Source organism: Miniopterus natalensis, chromosome 2, assembly GCF_054644295.1.
Source record: "Miniopterus natalensis isolate mMinNat1 chromosome 2, mMinNat1.hap1, whole genome shotgun sequence".
NCBI lineage: Eukaryota > Metazoa > Chordata > Mammalia > Chiroptera > Miniopteridae > Miniopterus > Miniopterus natalensis.
In genome coordinates, this window is record NC_142082.1 from 139,808,405 (window position 1) to 139,832,433 (window position 24,029).

A 24,029-nucleotide genomic window follows, 5' to 3' on the forward strand; every position below is an offset into this window, starting at 1 on the left:
TCTAAACTTGTCTACATAAATATTTGGAAGCAGGTAAAACTCACTCTGAAGGATTTTAGTAGGAGGACACAAGATCTTAAAATGGAGAAGAGGACTATATAAATGAACAGTTTTTAAAAACAAGATACTGATGTTTTTAGCTTGGACAAGGGTACAGACATTCCCAGCAACCTGAATCCCACCCAGTCAGACATACTTCCAACAGCTTCCATGTGTATGCATGTGCATCCTTTCCCACACCCCCAACCCCTGGTGGAATAAATTGCCTACTCTTTACAGATAAATCCTAGGAAACCGTAACCCCAACCTTTGGAATCAAGGGCACAGCCAGCTTGCTATAGCTATTAGGTCACTTTTCAATGCAGGCTCAAGGGAAAATCCAATCAAGGGCTACAAAAAAAGATGGAGTGGTAAAACAGAAAACATCTTAACTGGAATAAAGGCTTATATTCAAAACCCAAGCAGGGTCCTTGTCCTTTGAGGGATAAAAGGTGCAAAAATAACAGCAAGACAACAGGAATAAAACCCACATGAATCACTGTGGCATCCAGTTTCTATTCACAAAGAAAAAGCTCCAGTCCATCTTTTAATTTTTTTTGAAAAATTCCTGACATTACAGAACTAAACTGAAATGTATTAATATTCCACTCTTACATTTCCATGACAAACAAAAAAATTCATGAGCCAAAAAAAAAAAAAAAAAAACCAACAGGGAGAAGCTTATAAAACTAAATATGGATCTCAGCATTAACAGCTGAACAGAGAAAGGAATTAAAACGCTTTAATTAAAAAATCACGAGTGGATGATAAAGTGTGTAGAAACTGAAAATTTACAAACTATTTAAAACCTGGAATCGCTGACTGTTCAGAAACTACACAGATGGATCATGGGTGGTGGTGAACAGCAGAAAGGGATTATGGATGAATCTGCATTGTTCTAGCTGCTCCCCATGCCACCCGTCTCCGAAGAAAGCCTGTAACACAAAACAAGAACTCAGTTAGTTTTGAGTGCCCAACTGCACCTCACCTCCAAATCTTTCAACCTGGCAGGTGAACTGTGAAGAAGTTTATGTGAAACATAATCAGTGGCTCAATATCAAGGGCGAAACACTAAAGTTTTCTGGATTTACTAGTTCCATGTACCCGTAACCCCTGCAATCCAAGCTTCACAAGGGCAAATCACCTCAGAATCAAACTTAGGACTTCGGTTACCAAGTGTGGGTGCACCTCCAACTATGTTCTTTGGAACCTTTGTGGGAAATGTCCAACACTTTATGAAACTACACCACACAGTAAAGTATCCTCTTTGAGAGTCACAAAACACAGAAGCAGTATTTCTTTACTGCTGAGCTTATTTCCACTCCTCCTAAGATACTGATAGAATAGTTTAGGAAACATTTATCTGAAAGCTTCACAAAGCTAGTGCTGAGACAGCTTTTTATTCTAGAACAGTCCCAGGTTTCTCTATCAATAAGAAGTGATAATGCAGTTTTACCCGGCCAGATGTGGCTGAGCAGTTGAGCATTAACCTAGGATCCAGGAAATCTCGGTTCGATTCCCAGTGAGGGCACATGCCCAGGTTGCAGGCTCAATCCCCAGTTGGGGGCATGCACGAGGTAGCCGATCAATGTTGACTCATCATTGATGCTTCAACTCTCTCCCTCCCTCCCTCTCTCTGAAATCAATAAAGATATATTTTTTAAAAAGATAATCCCTTAAACACTAAGGGATGTCATAGACGGAACAGCAAGTATGGGTCAAGAATTATACTCAACCTATAGTTTTCAGGGTTAATTTTCAGAACTTAAAACTGGAAGGCAAAACAACCCATTTCAGCAACCCTCTAGCCTACTCTAGAAGCTCCCAAATCTGTTTTGTTTTGAATGTATTTATTGATTTCAGAGAGAAGGAAAGGGAGAAAGAGATAGAAACATCAATGATGAGACTAGAGTCATTGATCGGCTGCCTCCTACATGCCCCCTGCTGGGGCTTGAACCCAAAACCGGGCAGGTGCCCTGACTAGGAATGGAACCTTAATCTCCTGGATCCTAGCATAAGCCAATGCTCAACTGTTAAGCCACGCCAGCTGGGCCAAATCTGTGGTCATTAACATACCTGGGTATAATGCATTTATTTGAAAACAATCATTTGAAGCCTTGGAATCCAATTTTGGGTTTTAAAGGAAAACTATGTAGGCATTTGGCTTGCTTCACTGATATTAGGTAGCCAGCAAGAGTTAGCTTCCATTTTGAATAGAGTTAAATATGTTACCACTAAAGTTTCAGTTCATAAACTTATTTCATAAAGACTTTAAAATGACTGGCATAACCTATTTATGGTCTCTCATCAAGGGAGCATGAATACTTCCCCACCTGTATCTCTTCCACAACAATTAAAGCCAACAGCTGGCCAGAGGGGCAAGAAAAACAAGGGCCAAGAAATAGTTGGGTCTTTCAACTACAAACTAATTTTAAGTCAGAAGTGGTATTTCTACGTGGGAGTAAAAGGAAATATTTTGTTTTTATAGAGGGTAGATTCCTGGCAATAGCAAAATGGGATAATCTAGGGTAATGCAAACAATAGGCCCTGAGGGAAGTGCTAGAAACAGTTTAGATCTAGGACCTAAAAAATTAGGTTAATGCAAGAAGGTGGCAGCACTTTGTCACCAAAAAGAGCTTAGAAACGAATGTCCAGAATTTATGAATACAACCTGAGCAGGAATTGAAGAGGGGGCAGGTGTAGAGGGGTCAAGGAGATGGGGGCCTGGCCGGGCATGGCTCAGCGGTTGAGCGTTGACCTGGGATCCAGGCGATCCGGGTTCATTTCCCGGTCAGGGCACATGTCCGGGTTGTGGGCTCGATCAATGACTCTCTCATCATTGATGTCTCTCTCTCCCTCTCCCTTTCCTTTCCTTTCCTCTCTGAGATCAATAAAGATATATTAAAAAAAAAAAAGATGGGGAAACCCACCCAGAAATACTATGTTAAGGACTCTAGGTGATGGTAGTCAGCCCTTAAACATCTAGATTCCTTCCCAGCAATCCTCCTTCAGGGAGAACTCATTAGGTGAAGAGGCCTTCCAATCAAGAACCAGATAAAATAAAAACTAGGTCTCTGGGGGGACAGGATATCAGCAAGATTAAGTTCATACAAAAAGAGCTTATCTAAGGGAGAGCTGGACTATGTGATAAAGGAGCAGCTAGCAACTAACAAGAAAAAGCCTATCTGGGCAATGAACTAACACCTGCCCCTCTAGTGTCCATGTACTCTTGGGACATGTAAATGAATTTGTAGGCCTAAGCTGGGATGAAGGTGCCACACCACCAATGTAACATTGCAATACTCATAAGCAATTAGTTTTAACACTATAAAATATACCAAAGGGAATGTAGGAAAAGGTCATCAGGAAGAAAACCTCTACAGTGGTTCTCTAATGCCTTGGGAAGAACACTATCCTTTCATTATCCTAGCAATATATGTATGCAGGTAGAACAGAAGATGCCTTTTGCCATTCTACCTACAGTGTTTCTATCCTTTTATGGAGAAGAAACTGTGGTCTTGGATAAGAAAAATATAAGGCTTCAGGGAGATTAAGTAAACCTTGAGTTGTTAGTTCTCACTAGTCATCCAAGTGATTTGCAAATTTAAATTTTCCCAGGGCCTCAATTTTTTAAATGATAAACAAGTGGGTTGATGAATTACAGCTGATATTAATGGTTCCTCACAAATTTAAGTCTATAATTCCCTATTCATTATAAATAAGAGGGTTGGTGGGGAGAAAAAAGGGTCAGCAAGGAATAGAAAAAAGGATAAAGGGACTTAGTCTAGTAAATCAGGGTTGATTTAGGATGATTGGACAGAATCCTGTCATATTTTGGGTGATGTCACAGGTTGGTTGATTGAGATTTACCCAATGTCATAGGAAGAGAAGTAATGCTAGTTTAGAGGAATGCAGACAAGCTGGCAAACTTTGAGACTTAAAACAAACTTGCCTCCCCAGTCTGGGTAAAGAAGTAATTTCTTTGTATGTATGCCCTGTAAAAGATCCTCAGAGCAACCACTCACCAGTGGAAACAAGTCTGGGATGGCCACCCCTCCCTGTTATTGCTGCTGTTGGCAAGGTAAGGGATCTGGGAAGTCAGAGAAACTATTCTTCACTAAAGCAGCTTCTTGCCAATTATGGAAGACCCTCGGGATTTAATCTGCCACAGGCCCATCTCCCTTTGTGGGGAATGACAAAGGACTACAAAATTAACCAGGGATACAAAGAGGTCCAGTCAGTTTTATAGACTCCCTAGCCAAGTTCCCACCCCTTTACCCTTCACAGCACACAGTCAACTAAGGTTCTTACTGTGGCAACTTTATTACAACTAGAAACACAAATCTGGCCAACAAGGCCAGCTGATAACTTAACCATTAAATAATTAAAAAAAAAAAAAAGTTAACGGAGAAGCTTTTATTCATTAACACAGAGCCTAACACATTGTTATATTGCAAGGCAGAATAAAACTACAAAAAAGTAACAGAATGAGAAAGAGCAAGAACTGTGGCTCTAGATAAAGTATTCAACACGTCAGACTCTGAAACAGGCACTCAGCTGAAATGGCCTAAACCTAAACACCCCTTACCATCACCCCTCCCCCACCCTGTTATCCCCCCAAATAGTAAAAAGGAAATGTAACAAGCTCACAATTGTTTGGTTCTCACCAATGTTAACAAAGGAAAACAAAATGAACCAAGAATTACTTGAGGAGGTGCCTCAAGATATGCAATCAGTACGGGGAGAATCTCTGTTTCTCGCCTTTCAGTTTGTTAGTTACACATGGCACGGCAGAGGTGGTGGTGGTGGTAGCTGAAGCCCCGGTACCCTTAGCAGCAGACACAACATTTAGAGCCAGGAGAGGGATGGGTTTCATGCCAAGCAGACTGGAGACACAAGGGGCGGTCGGAAGAGGGTTGGGGAGGCTGGAGGGTGCGTCGGAGGTCCCCGCTGTGGCGAGCGAGGGGGTGGTGGTGGAGGAGGAAGAAGAAGAAGAAGGGGTGGAGGGTTGAGAGAGGTTGATGCTGAGGTGATCAGGGATCGTGACGGAGGCTGTCTGGGAGGAGGGTTTAGCGTTTTCTAAACTGTAACAGAGGAAAAAAGGAACAAAAAAAAAACGGGTGGGTGGAAGGGAAGACCACAAAAGGGAAAAAGTACAGGACAAAAACCGCTTCAGTTATCAGTAAGTGCTTCTGGTTGCAAATTAGGAAGACCTAATACCAACTTGTGATAAGCTTTCTTTTAGTTTGTATCCCACCCTCTAAAAATGTATACCTGCCAAATTTCATTCCACAGTGCTATTTAAAACTGCTACAGTGAAGGTAAAGCTGATAAGACTGAGAAAGGAAACACATTTCCATGTATGACACATTCATCCAACCCAGAGGTCAGAAAGACAGTTTCAAGTAGAAAATCAAAGCACCCAATCTCCAACAAATGTTTCACCCACAAATCACTTATGATGCTTTGGATATTAATCCACAGAATTAAAAAAAATTTTTTTCTCCCTGTAATTAATATGAAAGTTTGCTTCCATCTCCACAGCAAACTAACCAATATTAGGATGGACAGGGCAAAGAGACCAAAATAGGTCAATGACTTATTTCAAACCTGAAAGAATGTAGCATTTTCAAAGGAAAATGCTGAGAACAGAAGCACAGATAAGACCTAGGGAAGCTTCCTTTTTGGTGAGGGATTGTGGTTAAAAAAATAAAGCTCTTTGTGACTGACTATACTTGTAATAACAGATCTTACAGAACTGGAAGAAACTCAAGCACTACCAAAAAATTCATGTTCAAAAAGTAAAAATACTGCTTCTACTCCTAAAATAAGCTCCAAATAAGAGTAATGCCTGCACATGTCTAAGTCAGAACTGCTGAAGTCTGTGACCCCATAAGATGAATTCTTCAAGGCCAAGGAGGCTCCTCTTAAGACTCCATTTTGTTTACGTAAATTCAGAACAGCTGCAATCCATGAAGAGGGGATAAAAGGAGGAATTCAGATTGCCAGAACCAGGGCAAAAAATGCTTACAATCCATTACTGAAAGCACAGAAATCATTCTTGCCTAGTATTAATGATAAAACCAGTGTTTTTTGCATTCAAACCGGTCAAAGATGAAAAAGTGAAAAGTATGCTTTGTGCACACAGAGTCCTTGCTTTGTTAACTGAAGAGCTTCAAAAAATTTTGACCCAAATCCATAGCCTGGACAGTTTCATTAAATAGGATGATCATCAAGAGTGACTAAATCAGGGAGCTAGAGTGAAGTTCTGCTTCCATACAATGTTATAGAGATCAGGCAAGCAGATTACACTTAAACACTATCATAATATTTATGGCAAGCCTATCCAAGAAAATAATTTCCAACTTCAAAGGACATGATTCCTGCCACTTAGCCACCACCCGCAACTAGAAACAAGAGGACAAAACCCTTGTAAACAGCTTATGTGAAAAGTTTACTACCATTTCACTCTGAACGTTAAGAATCTGGCGTGCTTGATAGCTGAAGAAGAAAACAGATCCAAACACAGAAAAGTCTTTTCTACATAAAGATTAGTAAATACCTCAAGACATAAAATGACTGAGGTAAGAACCACAACTGGGGAACTGATAAATTCTTTTTTTTTTTTTTTTTTTTAAATATATCTTTATTGATTACAGAGAGAGGAAAGGAGAGGGAGAGAGAGAGGTAGAAACATCAATGATGAGAGAGTCATTGATCAAGCCCACAACCCGGGCATGTGCCCTGACCGGGAATCAAACACCCGATCTCCTGGATCCTGTGTCGACGCTCAACCACTGAGCCACACCCGGCCAGGCTAAATTCTTAACCAGTGGATAAAGACCATGGAATTACATGATCAGTGTAAGCATAATATAAAACTCATACTTATGAATTCCTTTCCCTTGCACTATGATTCAAAACTTTAATGCACAACAGAGACCGAATAGTTAGAGGTAAGTAACAACTAGATAAAGGCTACACATAAAAGGGATGGCTAAGCTCCTTGGGAAATGGGCTAACACTGGTTTAAAATGTTAGTAAGCAATGAGAGTGTGACTTAAGCACTAATGGTTGAAAAAGCAAGAAATATGTATTTTTAAAATGCCTTGTAGGATGCCCATTGGACTGTAAATAGTCCTGTTACAATCATTTGTTTAGTAACATTAGCTACCTTCGGATAAGGAAAATAAAACTCCAGGAAGTCATTATTGGATGAGATAATTTGGGGGGGGGGGGTGGGGTGGACACACTAGGCATTTCTGAAATATTCCAAAACCTGTGCCTCCGCTTTCCCACAGGCTCTGAACAACGAACCACATTTCCAATTTGGGAAAAATTGATGTTTTCAGAATAAATGGCAATGGATGCTTCCAAGAAATTCCTTGCTGTCACATTACTTCATTATCCTTACTTTAATTAAGGGTACTTTGGAGCCTAAGCCCAATCAGTGAAAGAAATACTGGTCTATATGACATGTACAGCAAGAGACCCACATTTGGTTCTAAGTATGGGTGGCTCCAGCCAGAGCACCTGACCTACTAATAATGAAGACATACTCCCCAAAACACCAAAAGTCAAATCCAAGCATTCTATCCTCCCTCCCCCAACCCCATGCAAACTTACTACAATCTGGTTTTTCTACTACACTAAGGATGGCTAAAAACAGGGCTAGACTTAAACTTTCCCCATCTCTATATATCCCTACTCCCATTCCCAAATAATCCCACATTTAGTAACGCATTTTAGCTTTCCCCAACACACACATTACTTGTGTGCTGACATCGATGAGACAAAAACAGTAGGGAACCCTTACCTGACATTGATTAGGTATTGAGCCAGGCTAATGCTGGCAGCAGATCCAGTGATGGTAACCTGCCTATCAGTAGATCCTTCCACTGGGTTCGCAATTTTGATCTGCGCCCCAGACATCTGACGGATCTCATTGATTTTGGCGCCTTGACGCCCGATTATGCAGCCAATCAACTTTAGGAAGAAAAACAAGAATGCACACCAAATTAAGAATAGCATGGCAAGGTCCAAGAATTCCATCCCACCCATTCAACCTTCTATAGCTTGGGCCCATGAACAAGGCAGTAGAAACTGCTACTATCTGCATCCTAAATTCTCTACTGACATACTTCTCCTGATTGAGTTACAGATTGCTCTCAACTCCTGCCTATTCTTTTGTCTGACCACTACAGGTGCGAGCCAACTAAGCCGACTGATTACCTAGGAGCAGGGCTAGGGCTCCTTTTCTTAAGAGTAAATCCAAAGACAAAATAAAACAGAGCCAAGATAATAAGAAACCTAATTTGTCGTAATAAAACTAGAAATAAAGATAAAGGTATCTTTGGTTTTTGGGGTAACAAAGATGCCTAAAACTCATCCTGTCATGATTACCACTTTACTATATTGACGAGGATTCTAGCTAATTTCTAATGCGTTTGCCTTGAGAAAAGAAGTAAAAAATTGGTCTATATTTGCACTGTCCAGTACTGTAGGTACTAGGTACTAGTAAGATGTGATTATTGAACCCATCAAGTGTGGCATGGCTAGCAAGATTGAGAAATTGAATGTATTCTTCTTCTTAAGTAGACATATTTGGCTAGTGAGTACCATATTGAATAGCACAGATACAACATCCAAAGACCACTGCACTTTAAGGACAAGGCTTCGGATTCTACAAGAAACAAAGGCAAATGGGAATTCCTACTTGAGAAAAATTCTGCCTGATGAATACTCAACAAGTTTTACCAACTTTCTCCCATCAATCTTTATTCCAGATACTAAATTAAAGTTTTTAATTTGCTATCTAAACGCATTTTCTTTCCCAGGGCCTTAAAAGTGACATGACACTGCTCAGCCTTCTATTCTTTAACACCAATTATCTTATTTTCATCCCATTCAACCCAACTAACTATACTTACATCATTTGGAATGGTGAGTTCATGAGAAGTAGTCTGAGCAGATGCATCCAAACCTGCTAAAAGACAGAAGAGAGCAAGGAAGTTCAATGCACAGCATACAAACCCCAACTGACTTGCACATTAACCTAACAGAAGGAAACAAACTGGAAACCCAGCATTGGCTGTTGGGATTCATCACTAACTTGGAAACCTCAAAGAGTAGAGAGGGGTAGAGGGGTGTAGAAATAATGCTGGAAAGGTTCCTCTGTACACTCAGGAAAGCTGATTTCATGCCATTTCCTGCAAAGCCCAGCCTATTAAGGTGTTGGAAGCAAGGGGAAAGGGTGTGTGGTATCCTTAAACAGGACCAAAATCTAACCAAGCCCTTCTGCACTTCTCCCTTTCTTAGAATTTCCTGTTGTGTTCCAATTTTATCTCACCTGATGCTCACTAGCACCAGTGCCAATATTGTGCCTGTTATTGGGTACCATGGACTCTTGGCACACATGCAGAGTTGCTTTAAATATACCTGTATCAGATTAACAGTGCCCCCCCACCACCACCACCACACACAGACTATCTTAACCTACACTCCAAGGTCAGAGAGAATGAAATGGCAGTCAGGTGACGGAAATTCATTTCTCCACATTTATTCCCTGTCTTTTGCTCAATTGCTCATTAACTTGTTCTGGATTTTATTTTGTTTTCCAAAGAAAAAGAAAAAAAAAAATCTGATCAGCAAACACCCATACCCATCTATAATGGCACCTGGACTGGACCAGGGCAGCTAACTAACTCTCAAGGCTAGCCCTGCTCTCAGCTGCGGTTGCTAAACTCAACACTTTAGAAGGGGGATGGCCAGATCCATCAAGGGACACACAGGGGCACCAGGCCCACCCTTTTGCTCTCTCAGCTTCTTTCTGCCATGTGCATGTTGCTGGTATGTCATGGGCAGTGAAACAAGACTCCCACCAGTTTATTAATATAACAGTAGAATACTACAGATTTTTTTTTTAATCATTACCCCAATAGCCTTTCACCTCTGGAGAGCTGGATTCAATGCCTGTTAAGATACAAGTGAAAATGAGTTTGGTGGTCTCATCCTAACCCTATCGGACAAGTTATTCCTTATACAGAAAAAAAGCCCAAAACAAAACAAAACAAAAAACAAAAAACACTACACAATTTGGCACAAATGGATTGTCTACCCAGGTCTGTGAAAGCTGGTGGAAAGAAAGGGGGTGCCAATCAGATCAAAGGGGTAGCAGTGAGAATGGGTTAGAAGAAATGTCATCCTACCCTTTGCCTGACAAGCATCCCCTAACTTCACCCCAAACCTTCCAGGGCCTTTTTTTCTTTTCTTTTAGAATAACTCATCCCAAATGAAAACCAAGTTAAACACATTACCTCCTTCGGTTTAGCCACAGAAGATAGGCAAGTTTAAACCAGCAGGATGCTGGGTAACGAAGTTTGTCTTAAACAGATGTCAAACTGAGACCTTGGGGCTGGCCTCTGTCTTGCACTACACCTTACAAAAATAAATACTGAGGTATCCATACCACTGAATCCGGTGTTGCCATGCGTCATGGGAAAATGAGACTGTTGCATTGCCAACTGGTGCAGCTTGGTCAACTGCAGGGAGGAAATAGGAGAGGTTGTCATTAGAAGAGTAACAGAGCCAGGGCTCAAGCACATTCAATTTTGAAAACACAGAGCTCCTGATCCCCAAAGTTGACTCTACTACTCAAACTATGACAGAGCATAGGAATGGGGCTTCCATCCCAATCCTGGGGATGGGGAGAATATGAAGGGTTAGAACAGGAATCAGTACAAGAGAATGAATGCATTCTGGGTGTGTGAAAAGAAAAGCAGCAGCACCCGCCCAACAACCATCCCCTTGTGGGCTATTTAATGAAGGTGTTTGCAGCCATTGCCAATGTTGCCTCAGGGACAAGCACAGACAGGGTAGGTAAATAAACTGTGCAATGGTGCTAGGGAAAACACACCATGCAGGATTGTCAGTATTGGGAGAAGGGAAAATGAGGGGGATGCAAGGAGACTGTAAGGAAGAGAGAGATTAAGATGAAATTGAGTGAGTTTTAGCCATCCCCCACTACTAGTTTCTACAGCTTTTCTTCATCTATATATACAGTCTTGGCTGTTGTAAAATAACCCCTTTTCAAGTAGTATACTTCCCCTCCTGGGAACTACCACTAATCCAGAGCCAAACTCAACTTCCCTAGCCTAATGCTCAGCACCTAAAAGGGTTAGTAAGGATAGAGGAAAAGGGAAAAAAGAAACGCCTTTAAACAAAGCCTGAATACAAGGAAGCTTCTATTGAGTTGAATATCCAAGTATTGAGCTTCCTATCCCTCCTTGTGTAAATAAGCCCTGTTCCCACCCCCCAGATGCTTTTAAAATTATCACCTCAAATTGAGGAATACCCAAAGGCAAACCCATTTCCCACTGCCCCATGGAAAGGACTCCATAAGGAGATGCACAGTCCACTGTCAATTTAAATTGTGCCCGGAAATAACAAATGACAGAATACCACGAACATTTCTCTTTTAGACAAGTTAAACTGGAATGCAAGGAAAGTAGAACCTAATATTCTGCCAGATTATAATTTCCAGGGATTAAATGTCAAAAGACAAAGAAAGTGCCATGCCACTATGATTAAAGATTATTTAAGGGCTGAAATATGGGATTTGCCTTGTGAGGAAAACAACTTAGTACTGCAATTGTTTTAAGACCCAACTCACTTCTGCCTACATGGAAGAAAGGAGTAAGACAATTTTGGATGGGAAAGGGAAGAAGTGAAAACAAAACTTACATCTGGCTGTGGAATGGCATACTGTCCTTGAATGGTATAGGCCTACAAAAGGAGGAAAACAGTTCCTATTAAAAACCAATCACGGACAGCCACCCAGTTGGGAGAAAAAGACAGCTTTCGACTAGCCAAGAAGCCAGAGTTGAACTAGAGAATGGGGAGGCCAGGGATTGAGGCAGTAAATACTATCTCACAAATACAGTCAGACCGGAGTTGACCTTCTTTGAACTCTAGATATGACTTATTCTGGGAAGCCTATAAAGGGAACCATAGCCATGTTCCCTGTAATCAAAGGCAAAATACACATCAGTTTCTTAAGGAAAATGTGAGAAGTGGGATTAAGCACTGTCCCCCTTCTTTCTCCATGTACAGATAGCCTTGGAGGAAAACGGTCTCTTCCCTAAAACCACCCCAACCCCTCTAACCAATTATGGTGATGTGAGTGATTTGTGTTTGCACAAACCTACATGGCATGTTTTGAAACACTTCCTTTTCCCTATCTTATTTTTCTCTACATCTACCTATAGACCTTAAATGCACTGAATCTAGCTGAGTCCCTAAATACTAGGGAGCTGGCTGAAGAACACACACACAAAAAAATCACTGTGTTCTAAGTCCTGCCTTCTCCCACCTCCCCCTCCATAAAAGGCACTTGCAGCTCCCACTATGCCCTCCTCCCCCCACACCATAAACTCAGAAAAAGGAGCTGGGTCTTCAGGGCAATGGGGCGGGGGACAAGAAGGAGCAGGAAGGGCAGGGAAGGAAGGAGTGGCTGGCTAAAAGGATGTGAGGCTTCTCACATCAGTGGCCAGTACACCCCCAAAAGTGCACCCAGGTGGGGGTGGGAAGGTGAAAATGGGGGAGGAGTGGGAGATGGGGAAGAGGGGTTGAACAAAAAGAAAAAAAAAGAGAGTTGGTGTTACCATCTGGTGGGCTACGCGGTCTGTGTGAAATGAGGTGTGGGGGGGGTCAGTCCAGGTCCCCGTGGACAGGTGGTGTCCACAGCACAAAAATCACCAGCGCCACTGGCCCCCCGCGTGTTGGCAGTCTCGGCTGAGGCGGAAGGATTGAGTGAGCCTTGGAGACTGAACATCCCCTCTCACCTCTAGAGGTGGTCCCTCCAGGTCAGGGTTGAGGCACATGGACGGGGTGGTGTGGGGAAAGCTCGCACTGTCGCTGCCTGTGCTGTACCTGTCCTGTGGATAAATAGAGGATTTCAGTCTCCAGGGCTGTCAATCCGGCACCTTGTCACCAGCATGAAATTCACACAAAAAAAGTTGTTTAATTTTTTCTTTTCCTTTAAAAAGTAGCTCACAACACAATTTGAAACGAGCTGCAATAAGTCAATTAAAAAAAAAAAAAGTTACCTAGAGGCAGATTTCACACTGCACAATTGGGCTATTTTTAGTAAGAATGAAGGGGTAGGGCAACAGAGCTGATGGCAGCTCCTGGTCAGTGGGGGATTAAGTTGAACCCCTATAAAGCCCACTTTATCACAAAGGAACAAAAGACACAGGTCCATTTGTGGACATTGCATGAACTGGTCCATTAAAAAGGCCTGTGGGAATAATCCATGACGGCCACTCTTGGAAGAAGCTGCAAGCTTTTAGAGGGTGGTCAACTGAATAAAGGGGAGGGAGGGAAAGCAAAGAGGTCAGAAGAGGGAAGTGGGTAAGGGAGGGAAAGGGAAATGAAGAATTGTAAATAGAAAGGATTGCTGTGGCACAGCATGGGAGTCTTTATAATCCCAAAGGGGAGTAGAAGAATCCAGAAGAGCAGGAACCTGGAGTTCCTGGGGAGAAGGGAAAAAACTCCTAAAGCTAAGCCTTGCTACACTGACACTGGCTGGGTCTTTGCTTATCCTGCCCCTAACCAAACTGACTGAAAGCCCTTTGATCAAACCAGTTTGTATAAGGTTAGTGTTAAAAGCAAGGTACTCAACTGTTTCAAGGTAACACTGTGACATGATTAACTTCTTGTGAAAATTCCCAAAACTACATGACAGACTAAGACCCCAAAAGCTTGTTCAGTTTTATGCCAACTCAACAGAATGTGAATGAGACAGACTTCAAGTTTATGCTTCCCCAGTTCAAATATAAGATGGGACTAAATAATTGTGCTTGTAAACAGGACAGCCCCAAGTGGGTAAAGGAATTTTGAGTAAAGCACTTGTTTAGGCAGGTACCAAAATGAAGGTCACTATTCCAACCTGAAACCCAGTATTTTAAAAACTGACCTACCTACTCCTCAAATGCTAACCAACAAAGCATAAAACTACCATGGTGATCAGTGCTTGTTACAAAAATCTAACTTCATAATAAACCATCCATGTGCCAAGGATCCTGTGTTTAGGTGGATGAAGGAGAAAAAGCCAAAGGGGGTGCTTTGGTGTTCTTACTCAAACACCAAAGGTCACAGCACCATTGCCCAACATGCTCTTCCCCTTCTATTCTTGCACACTGAACGCCTGCCCCAGCTGATTTGTTATGCCATGTGGGTTCAAACCAGTCTTTATGAGGTTAAGAACCTGGGGGACAATACACTGGAGTTTGGGGGTAAAGGGGTAGGAGTAGGGGAGGTGAGGTGGGGGGAAGGGGAAGTTTGTAGGACACTCAAGTTCTGGACCCCCAATTTTGAGACCACCATCCAGAATCTCCTTCAGAGGTCCAACTCTTTGCTACCTTTATTCAGACCTCTAAAGAATACCCCACATAAAAAAACATGGATGGGGTGGGGATAGGGAGAGTAGTGACACCGAGGCAATTAAACCCTTTCTTCTAAGCCAACCCACCTTAAATTACCAAGTAAACGACCTCTTCGAGTGCCTACAAAACTCCCATTGCCTGCTAAAAATTAAGTAAGGGCTTGGCATTCATAGCTTTCTCCAGTACAAAAAATAAAACTAAAAGCATGTCAAACTATGGCCAGAGTACAGCTTTCAGCAAGCATGCAGAGTGGCCTGATGTGCTGCTGGCAAAGTGGACATTTCAAACATAATCCTTGTTCATATCTAGCCCAGCAATAAGAATTTTCTTACCTGACCACCTGCAAAGATGACCGGAGAACTGGACGGCTTGGGCCGGTACGGGATGGTCACGCCCTTCGGGGGGGACTGGGAGAGAGTCAGAGGGGAAAAAAACAAAAAGAGATAAGGTTTCAAAGCTGCTTCAGCTGTGTGGCTTAAGCTCACACAGGTCAGTTAAATTAAAAACTGTATTTCCATCCCCTCACCTACCAATGTTGTCTCTGGCTAGATCTAATCTGAAATCATCTGTAGTTATTTGCCTTTAAAGTAGCAAGATGGTCCGTGGACTACACAGCTCACACTAATTCTCATCAAGGCAGATTCCCCTGTAATAATTTAGGCATTATTTCCATGTTTTCAAAGTCTAACGAACATGAAAAACCTCTACGTGTACATATGTACATTTTGGTTGGTGACTTTTAGGATCTTAATTTTGGCCTGAATAGGTAATTAAGCCAAAATATAAAATACAGCACCTAAATGTTACATCTACGATAATACAGACCCTGTCCGCAAGTAGTTCAAAGCCTCAATCAGTATTTTTCTAAACTGGACTTGGTAATTCTACTTTCGTTTGTCACCAATCTGGGTCCAACTCCAGATGACAATTCTAAAAAGGTTTAATGTCCCTTAATTTTGCTATTCTTGCTTTAATTAAATAACACATACTACGACCTCATAAGTCATTCATAAACACCATTATGGATACATTTTTTTCCTATACAACTAACACTCTGAATATAATCCTGCCACAAAACACAGAAATTTAAAGAATGTGTCAAAGTTGAATGTACCAAAATTCTGTAATCCAAAAGGCAACTTAACTTAGCTTCTCAGGAACCCAGATACATCTTTTATCCACTCAGTCCAAGCAGTGAATCTTCCCTTATCAATCCCACTAGAATTGCTATAACCCAAAAGATCACTGCTGCTTAGCAGTTCCTATTTTTTTGCTCAGGCTATAAGAAAAGCCAAAGCTAGGGGAAGGAAAATATGAACTCAGGGAACTTCTTCCCCGCCCCCACTGGAGGCTTCTAATAGCTTCACCTAATTCTAGTCTTACTAAATATAGATTAATCTATCTCCCCTAGAATCACCCTCCCCCCATGCTCAGCATGAGCCTGAGGGCTTACCTCCAACATGACCACGCAGATCTGTTTCACACACTCAATGATGGATTGCGGAATGCCAGCAATAGTGATGGCCCGCTCAGTTGAGTTGGGGAGCATATCCCCTGCCACCTGGACCTGAGCCCCTGTACTCTGGGGTAAAAAGAAATGTAAAAGTCAGAGAAAAACAGCTCTTGCTTACTCTTCTAATTCCTCCCAGTAGCAACTTCAAAAATCTAGAGATCAATAGACACTTACCCCACCTCCTACCTTACCCTTTTTAACTTCCCTTCCCACTCTTCTCTTATTCCAGATAGGACTGTTTAATCACAGTTATAAATAAATTAGCCTCTGAAAGCCAAGAATAAGCCTGAATAACATTCTAAATTTAACCTGTGCTCAAGAAAAAGGCCCTTTTAGACAGTTTCCTTTAAGGTAATGTTAATTGTGGGCCATCAAACAAAATCCCCGTAAGTATCACCCACTTTTCATTTTTATTAATCAAATGTTTATATTAAGTGCCAGGCACCATTCCAGGTGCTAGGAATATATCAATGAACAAAACCAAAATCCTTGTTCTTGGGGCATGTACAACAGGCTCCCCAAAACCCCAAATCATTTTTCTTTAGGAGTCATTCAAATTTCATCCCAACATCCAATTCAGTAACTCCCAGTCAAAAGCTTCCATAATTCAATGTAACTTCCATAATTTAAAAGAGAGCAAGATTACCACTACATCCCAATATACCTTCCCATCTTCCCCCCACTATTTAGAAATTTGGCCAAGGAAAATATTTGCTACTATTATATAACAAATTGTAAACTCTTTAGACACGAAAAAGAATTATGCAGATTCATGAAAAAGTTGCCAAATTAACTAAAAATGGATAACAAGTAACATGAAATAGTTGGAAATTTGGGTTAACTTATTCAGTCTGATTTATTCTTAAAATATATGGTTTAAGAAAAATAAATTGTACAATACTTTTCATCCCAATATAATCAAATTGCAATCTTCTAGGACTGTTATTTTAATAATAATCTTCACCTCAACAAATGCTAACTTTTCTAGTCATACTTATAGCTAAGAGAAAAAGCCGCATTTACAATACTTAATTCAAAAAGGAGCACAAAAGTACCAACCTCTCGTATTTCCTTGATCTTGCAACCACCTTTCCCAATGAGAGAGCCACACTGACTAGCAGGGACCACCAGCCTCAGGGTGACTGGGGGTCTACTGGCAGCTGTGCTATTGGTCATAGAGCTGCTGATGTCCTACAAGGAGAAATTAGACCACCACAATATAACAAACTTTATTTTTATTAATCCTCACCTGAGGATATTGTTTTCCTTTGCTTTTCAGAAGAGTGGAAGGGGGGGTGGGGATGGGAGGACAGATAGACACATTGATTGGTTTTCTTCCACATTGGGGCGGGGATCAAGCCTGCAACCGAGGTACGTGCCCCTTGGCCAGAATCAAACCTGGGACGCTTCAGTCTGCAGGCCGATGCTTTAACCACTGAGCCAAACGGGCTAGGGCCAGAATATAGCAAGTTTTAAGCAAATCCCTGGGAACTCATAGCTGCCATAAAAGAACCACTTACCCTTAATAAGGGACATATATATACATACATATATATATATATATACACATATATTAAACAATCCACCATTAACAAATGACCAAAAATGTTGCCCTCAAAACTATTTCTGAAACGATAAAAATATCTACAAACTTCCCCAGAATTGGCCCTATATATACTACTTTTATTCACCCTGGGGGAAGTGTTCTTGGTAGAGGAAGAAAAACAATGATTAGTTTTGGAAATTAAGAGTTGACTGGCCAAAGGAAAACATAATAGAAGTCAAAATTAAATAAAATTATTAAGAGGTGAGCCCGGCCAAGCACAGCTCAGCGATTGAGCGTCGACCTAGGATCCAGACGATTGGGGTTCAATTCCTGGTCAGGGCACATGCCTGGCTTGTGGGCTTGATCAATGACTCCTATCACTGATGTTTCTATCTCTCTCTCTCTCCCTCTCCTTTCCTCTCTCTGAAATCAATAAACATATATTAAAAAAAAAAAATTATTAAAAGGTGAAACAATGCAATCCCAAATGCAAATAACCAATTCTGTCCTCTTAAAAACTTAGAAAGATTAAGTAGTATATTTTCTAGATACTGTTTTTTCAATTTCTTGGTAATACTACCATTGTACAGATAGTGAAACTGAATCTGAGTCCTTACCCCAATCACATCTAAAAAGTTGTAATTTGAAATTAAACTGTATTGGCTCCAAAGCCCAGTCTTTCCTGTAACAATGCTGTATCCAAAAAGTCATGGTTTTAACCTAGTTAAATTTAGCCTTCTGAAGATTAGCTGGTTTCAGTATCACTGCTCAGCCTTAACCTCTATATGGTAGCTAGATCTGGGAACTGATTATAAACATAAATCTTAAAGTCAAGGACATTTCTCTTATTTGACTCAAGTATGAACAGTAGGCTTTCTTAATGTTTTTTAAGCCACGAGTTCTGGATTAGCAGTGTCTTACAGGTCAAAAGGTACATTTCTGATCTTCACAAGGGTAAGATTTCAGCCACCATTAAGTATCCAAGGACCAATCAAGCAGCAGCCAGAAGCTCTCCTCTGCTTGTGGTGTCAATTAGAGATTAGCAGTATTACTGGAGGAGAGAGGGGAAGCCAAGCCTTAAGACATAGGGTGATGGTTAATGGCTGTTCAGCACCTCCGAAGGGTGAGGTTGCTTAACAAAACAAACTTCCTTTTGCCAAAAAGCCTAAAATCTGTATTTTGCTTGATAGATAACCTATAAAACATATTCCTTCTCTCAAAGTACAGTTCCGACACAGAATTATTAGACTGACTTTAAAAAAAAATATAACTGCACCCAAGGTTGGAAGATAGGTGTACTTATGGGATATATTAGGGTTCAGCAGGGCCCCTAATAAAAGCACATTAATCTAGTTCACTCAACTATGTATGAATCAAGGACATAAAGTTTAGCAATGCAGTGATGGCCTACCTTAAAAACTGGTGGTCAAGAAATAAAAATAGCCCGCCTGGGCGTGGCTCAGCAGCTGAGCATCAACCAAAGATCCAGGGGATTGTAGTTTGATTCCCGGTCAAGGCACATGCCTGGGTTGCAGGCTCGATCCCCAGTTAGGGGCGTGCAGGAGGCAGCCGATCAATGACTCTCTCTCATCACTGATGTTTCTAGCTCTCCTTTCTCCCTCTCCCTTCCTCTCTCTAAAATCAATAAAGACATATTTAAAAAAATAAAAAAATAAAAGATGCTGCTTTTTCACACAATTTTTTTTTTTTTTACAGTGAGTCCCTGGTAGTAATAAACTATTCGTTTTAAAACTCAAGTGACTTATATTTTAAACTATAAATAATCAAAATTTTGGGGATGCTGAAGGGGAGCAAAGAACCCACCTACAGTTTTTATAATCCACAATGTCCTTGAATTTAAAAAGTCCTTTGAAAAATCACTAATCTATCTAGAAGCAATTGAAAATGAAGAATGGGACCAGCCGGGAGTGGCTCAGCAGTTGAGCATCAACAAAAGATCCAGGAGATTGTGGTTCGATTCCGGTCAGGGCACATGCCTGGGTTGCAGGCTCGATCCCCAGTCGGGGGAGTGCAGGAAGCAGCCGATCAATTAACTCTCATCATTGATGTTTCTCTCTCTCTCTCCCACTCCCCCTTCATATCTCTGAAATCAATAGATATATGTATATTAAAAAAATGAAGAATGGGGATGAGGGAGGAGGGAGAACAACAAACCTCTTCCAGTTTGTCAATGATCATAGCAAAGGCTTTGAAGATGGCATTAGTGGGTCCAGCCAAAGTGATAATTCTCTCAGGACAATTCCCTTCTGAGATGTTGATACGTGCACCACTCTGGATAAGAAACAGAATCAAGAGGTTAAATAGACGAAAAATCTGAGCATATAGATATATAGACCCTCCTAAATAAAATAGGCAAAAAGCTGCCTGCATACATGATCTTGATACAAGGCAATGTCCACATCATTTCAAATACTGTTCTATGTTTGCCCTCAGACTGCAGAAGTTGCCTTAAGCTCTGGCCGGGTAGCTCAGTTGGTTAGAGCATTGTCCTGATAGACCAAGGTTGTGGGTTTGATCCCCAGTCAGGGAGAATACAAGCAGCAACCAATGAATGCATAAATAAGTGGAACAACAAATTCATGTTTCTCTCTCTTTCAAAATCAGTAAGTTAAAAAGAAAAAGTTGCCTGAAGTTTTGAATAAATTGAGACTTGCTAGAACTACATTCCCCAGCATACTATTTGTGATCACCAATAACCAAGCAAGAAAAATACCAATTTTTTCTCTTGAGACCTTCCCCCTTCTTATCTCTCCTTAAACAGAATTTCTGCTTTTAAGTTTATAACTTCCCAAGGTAACAGCTCCCCAAATCCTCCCATAACTCACCTCCTCGCGCATCTTCTTAACTGACTCTCCTTTCTGTAAGAGGAAAAATCAAGAGTGAGTTCAAACTGCTATTTCAACCCAGACTGACTAAATAGTAATTAGAGTTGAAGTGAAACTATCTTACCTTTCCGATGATACTGCCAACTTCCTGCAATGGAGAAAACGAGTGTCAAATAAGAGGAAACTCGAAGTGTTCATTATCACGTAAAGGAATTTTTAACTGTCCAAAGTAATGAAAAAACTGAGAATTCTTGGGAGAGTGAGTGGGATTATTCTTCTTTGCTCTAAATTTAAGTAAAGCTCTCAAAGAATAAGAAATGTAACACAGGAGTGATTAAATGCTATCTTTGTGTTCAATGTAAGTTATTAAATATATATATATATATCTTACCCCCCCCCCCGTAAAGTTTCCCAAAATTGATTGGGCAGGAGAAATCTACCTATCACAAACTATAACAACCTCTATCACAAAACTCTTACCATCCAGGTATGACACAGTAGTTGGCTCTAGGCTCTAGTTAAGCCTTTCCTGCTCAGTGGAGCTTCCCAGTGAAGTCTGTTCATTTTCCCACTACACTCTCATCTACTCTGCTAGAGAAGAGTGCTAAAGCCAGACACCCCACAGTGCTAATCTGATGAGCTCCAAGATACATGCCCTCTCTTCCTGGCCCCTCCCCTAACAGTTACTATGATCCAATTTCCCAAGCTGGTGCATACCTTTCCATGCATAAGTAGCCGGATGGTGAGAGTGACATTTAATCCACCTTCAATCACACCGGTGTCCATGTCGAGCAGTATTCTGGGGAGCTGGACTTTGAGTGGTCAAGTCTTTGGTCACTGGTGGAGGGGGTGATGAAAGCCAAAAACTGAAATGCAAACATGACCAAATGAAAGGAGGAAAACAGGAGAACTATTTCCCTGTTATGTTCACCATTATCAATGTTTTCAAGCAGACTCTTCCTTAAATGACAGCCTCTCAGTTGGCAGGCTTGTATACATTCAGCACAACTGCAGTAACATCACCCATTAACAGCTCAGGTTCTGTTAAAGAGTATGGAAGGCGACTTTCCAGTCGGCTCTCATTAATGGTCAGGTTTCTGCTGACTCTCAGGATGAGGAAGATTCCTTCAATTGGCAATGGTTCTAAGGGGAACTGCTGAAAGTGCACCAGTCGTCCTTCAGCAGAATTAGGCTTCAATAGGATACCAAAAAAACACCTGAAGTCATGAGGGCAAACCTCAAACTAACCAACTACAGAGAGGGAAAATGACCTTCTGCTTCCCAGTTAAGGAGCAGCTCAGGCTGAAGGCTAAAGAGGACACACGTAAATTTTCTCACTGGTAGCAATTTCTAGGTAAAGAAATTGAGATGAATCTCTCATTAAAAGTTCAAATGTTGATAGATGACACCAAATAATTTTTAAAAGATTTAAATCAACAACCTCACTAAAAAAGACATTATCTGAAATGCCCTCCTTGTAGACTGGTGTTCCTTATTCCACTTTAGGAAATAACTCAATACATTAACTACAGCCTTCTCCCAACCCAAGTTGATAGTCACTCAGATTTGAAAATTTTTCTTGCTTCTGTGTATTAACTTTTGTTACCACTCAGTCTTTATTCCAGTCTCTTAAATTTTCTTCCAAACAATACAATCAAAATAAAACTGGTACTGCTAAAAATTTATTGTGTAGTTGTTCTGAGCAACAACAGTAACAAGTCTTTCCTACCAAGGAAACCCTTTCCCCACCTACCCTCAATTTCTTACTATTTCTGTTTTAGAACAGATTACGTGGAGATAACTTGTTTTGGATATACCTTTGCCTACAATACTGCCTTAGGACCTAACAGTGGCAGCTTTAAAAAGGCTCTCTCCAAAGTTGTTAAATTTCTCCAGTGACATTTCTAGTATCCCTCCCTTCAAAACTCAACCACGCGCTCTTCTCTTAACATCTAGTTTTCCCTTCATAAACTAGCCACCACTTTGCTCTAACTGAAAGCCCTTACCCTAAATACTTAAAGGTGTTTAAGTGGCTGCCAGACCATTCTGTATATGGCAAGCAACTCCACAGCTATCTCCGCGTGTGATTATTTAAAAGATGGGCTTTTCATCCCCAAAGCACCCTTCCTCCATTTTCAGAATAATTAATTGCTGGCAAAATCCCAGAATTCAACACTTTTCAATCATAGAAAAACAAGAGTGTTGGGGGGAGGGGGTGAGAGGGGGCAGATTTAGGTCTGTAAAAATGACTTTCTTTTTTTAATAAGATATTGTAACAAATTGACAGTTTAATTCCTTACCCCCACTCATAGGAAGCGCTTTACACATACCACAATAAAATAAGTTTTAAAGGGAAAGAAAACGGAAAACCTATTTGAAGCCATTTCTTGAGGTAAGGCACAAAGATGCATTTCTAACTAAATCATTCAAAAATTTCTCTCTTGACTAGGTCAATATAAGTACACAATCCCAACAATCCAGCTCTTAATCCGGCAGTCCATTACTCCTTCTATAAATAGCTCGGTCTGAGTCTATATCGGCAGGCATTTTGTAATTTCAAAATTCGTTACCCGAGAGAACGTCCTGAACAACTCGGTAACTGGGAGGGCCCGTCTACCCTTTCTTTAACTCCGCAGCCCCCCCTACTCTTGGTCATCCTAGCATTTTCCGCTTAAAAAATGCCCCCCCCCCATCCCCCGACTAGAAGAGGAAAAAAATAAACGGTTCGGTCGGGGGGGGGCGCTGCGACCCAGGGGGAGGGGCCCGACTAGCAGCGCCTCTACGCGTGGCTGCGCCAGCGCCTGACCCCCGCGGGGAGCCGCGCTCACCCGCCCGGCCAGCAAGCCGGCCATCGCCTTCCCCCACCCCCCTCAACCAACAAATCCACCGCCGCCCCCCCAACCGCGCGCGCGCCCTCCTTAACTCCTGCGCAGCCGCCACCGGGAAAAGGCGGGGGGAGGGGGGCAAGGCCTTGCGCGAGGCCTACTAGGCCGCGCCGGAGCCAGGACCTCGCGTGAACGGCCAGCCTGGCTGAGTGAGGGAGTAGGCGCTCACGCGAGACTACGCGAGGCCGGGGCTCGTGACGAGGGCCGGCGCCCGCTAAGAAAGATGGCTAGGGGGGAAACAGTGCTATAGCCAGGGGCGGAGGGAGAATTTTGAAGCTTACCTGCAGGCGCGAGGCGACTGAGGGGAAAAGGGGAGCGGGCGGGAAGGGGAAGGGCGGGAGGCCGGGGGCGGAACAATAGGGGCGGGCGGGAAGGCGAGGGGGGCCCCGCGGGCGGGCGGAGGAGGAAGGGGGGGGTGGAGGAGGAGGAGGAGGAAGGGGGAAAGAGACCCCGGGGCGGGTGGAGGGCGGCGGAGGGCGGGCGGGCGGGCGGAGGGCGGGCGGGCGGGAGAGGGCGCAGGCTGCGGCTGCTCCGGCTGCTGCCTCTGCTGGTCTGGGAGGGGGACGGGGCGGAGCGGCCCGCTTTCAACCCCGCGCACCCTCCGACCCCGGAAGCGCTAACCGCCCCGGGGCCGCCGAGGCGACAGCGTCGTCCAAACCTTCCCCACGCAATACGGACGGCCTCCCAATAGCCTAGAGCGGCTCCGTGGACACCGTCAGCACCAGAGAGACAACAGTTGGTAGTACATGGCGAAGT

General features: G+C 42.3%; 1 protein-coding gene across 12 annotated transcripts; it reads right to left on the reverse strand.

Moving 5' to 3' along the window:
* Positions 1-535: 535 nt before the first annotated feature.
* Positions 536-23,647, reverse strand: PCBP2 (poly(rC) binding protein 2). Of its 12 annotated transcripts, XM_087814644.1 has the most exons (16): positions 23,555-23,647; positions 21,106-21,254; positions 20,513-20,536; positions 20,389-20,421; positions 19,718-19,834; positions 17,056-17,187; positions 15,937-16,065; positions 14,816-14,902; positions 12,882-12,974; positions 11,782-11,823; positions 10,508-10,580; positions 9,973-10,011; positions 8,970-9,025; positions 7,856-8,025; positions 4,801-5,123; positions 536-974 (listed from the first exon to the last, which is right to left on the reverse strand). In XM_087814644.1, the coding sequence occupies exons 2-16, from the start codon at positions 21,172-21,174 to the stop codon at positions 916-918; spliced, it is 1,446 nt and encodes a 481-aa protein (XP_087670770.1). In that variant the 5' UTR covers positions 21,175-21,254; positions 23,555-23,647; the 3' UTR covers positions 536-915. The 12 variants fall into 12 exon arrangements, with proteins under 12 accessions (XP_087670770.1, XP_087670762.1, XP_087670761.1 ...); XM_087814636.1 differs by lacking the exon at positions 4,801-5,123 and having other exon boundaries at positions 8,970-9,022; positions 14,816-14,890; positions 23,555-23,635; XM_087814635.1 differs by lacking the exon at positions 4,801-5,123 and having other exon boundaries at positions 14,816-14,890; positions 23,555-23,635.
* Positions 23,648-24,029: the final 382 nt, after the last annotated feature.

Coding starts and splice junctions, on each gene's coding strand:
- PCBP2 (XM_087814644.1), bottom strand. CDS start 21,174: ATGGACACCGGTGTGATTGAAGGTGGATTAAATGTCACTCTCACCATC. Junction 16,066..17,055: donor AGATCAAGGAAATACGAGAG/GTTGGTACTTTT, acceptor TTTTTACCCCAG/AGTACAGGGGCTCAGGTCCA. Junction 10,012..10,507: donor TGGCAACACCGGATTCAGTG/GTATGGATACCT, acceptor GTATCTTAACAG/GCATTGAATCCAGCTCTCCA.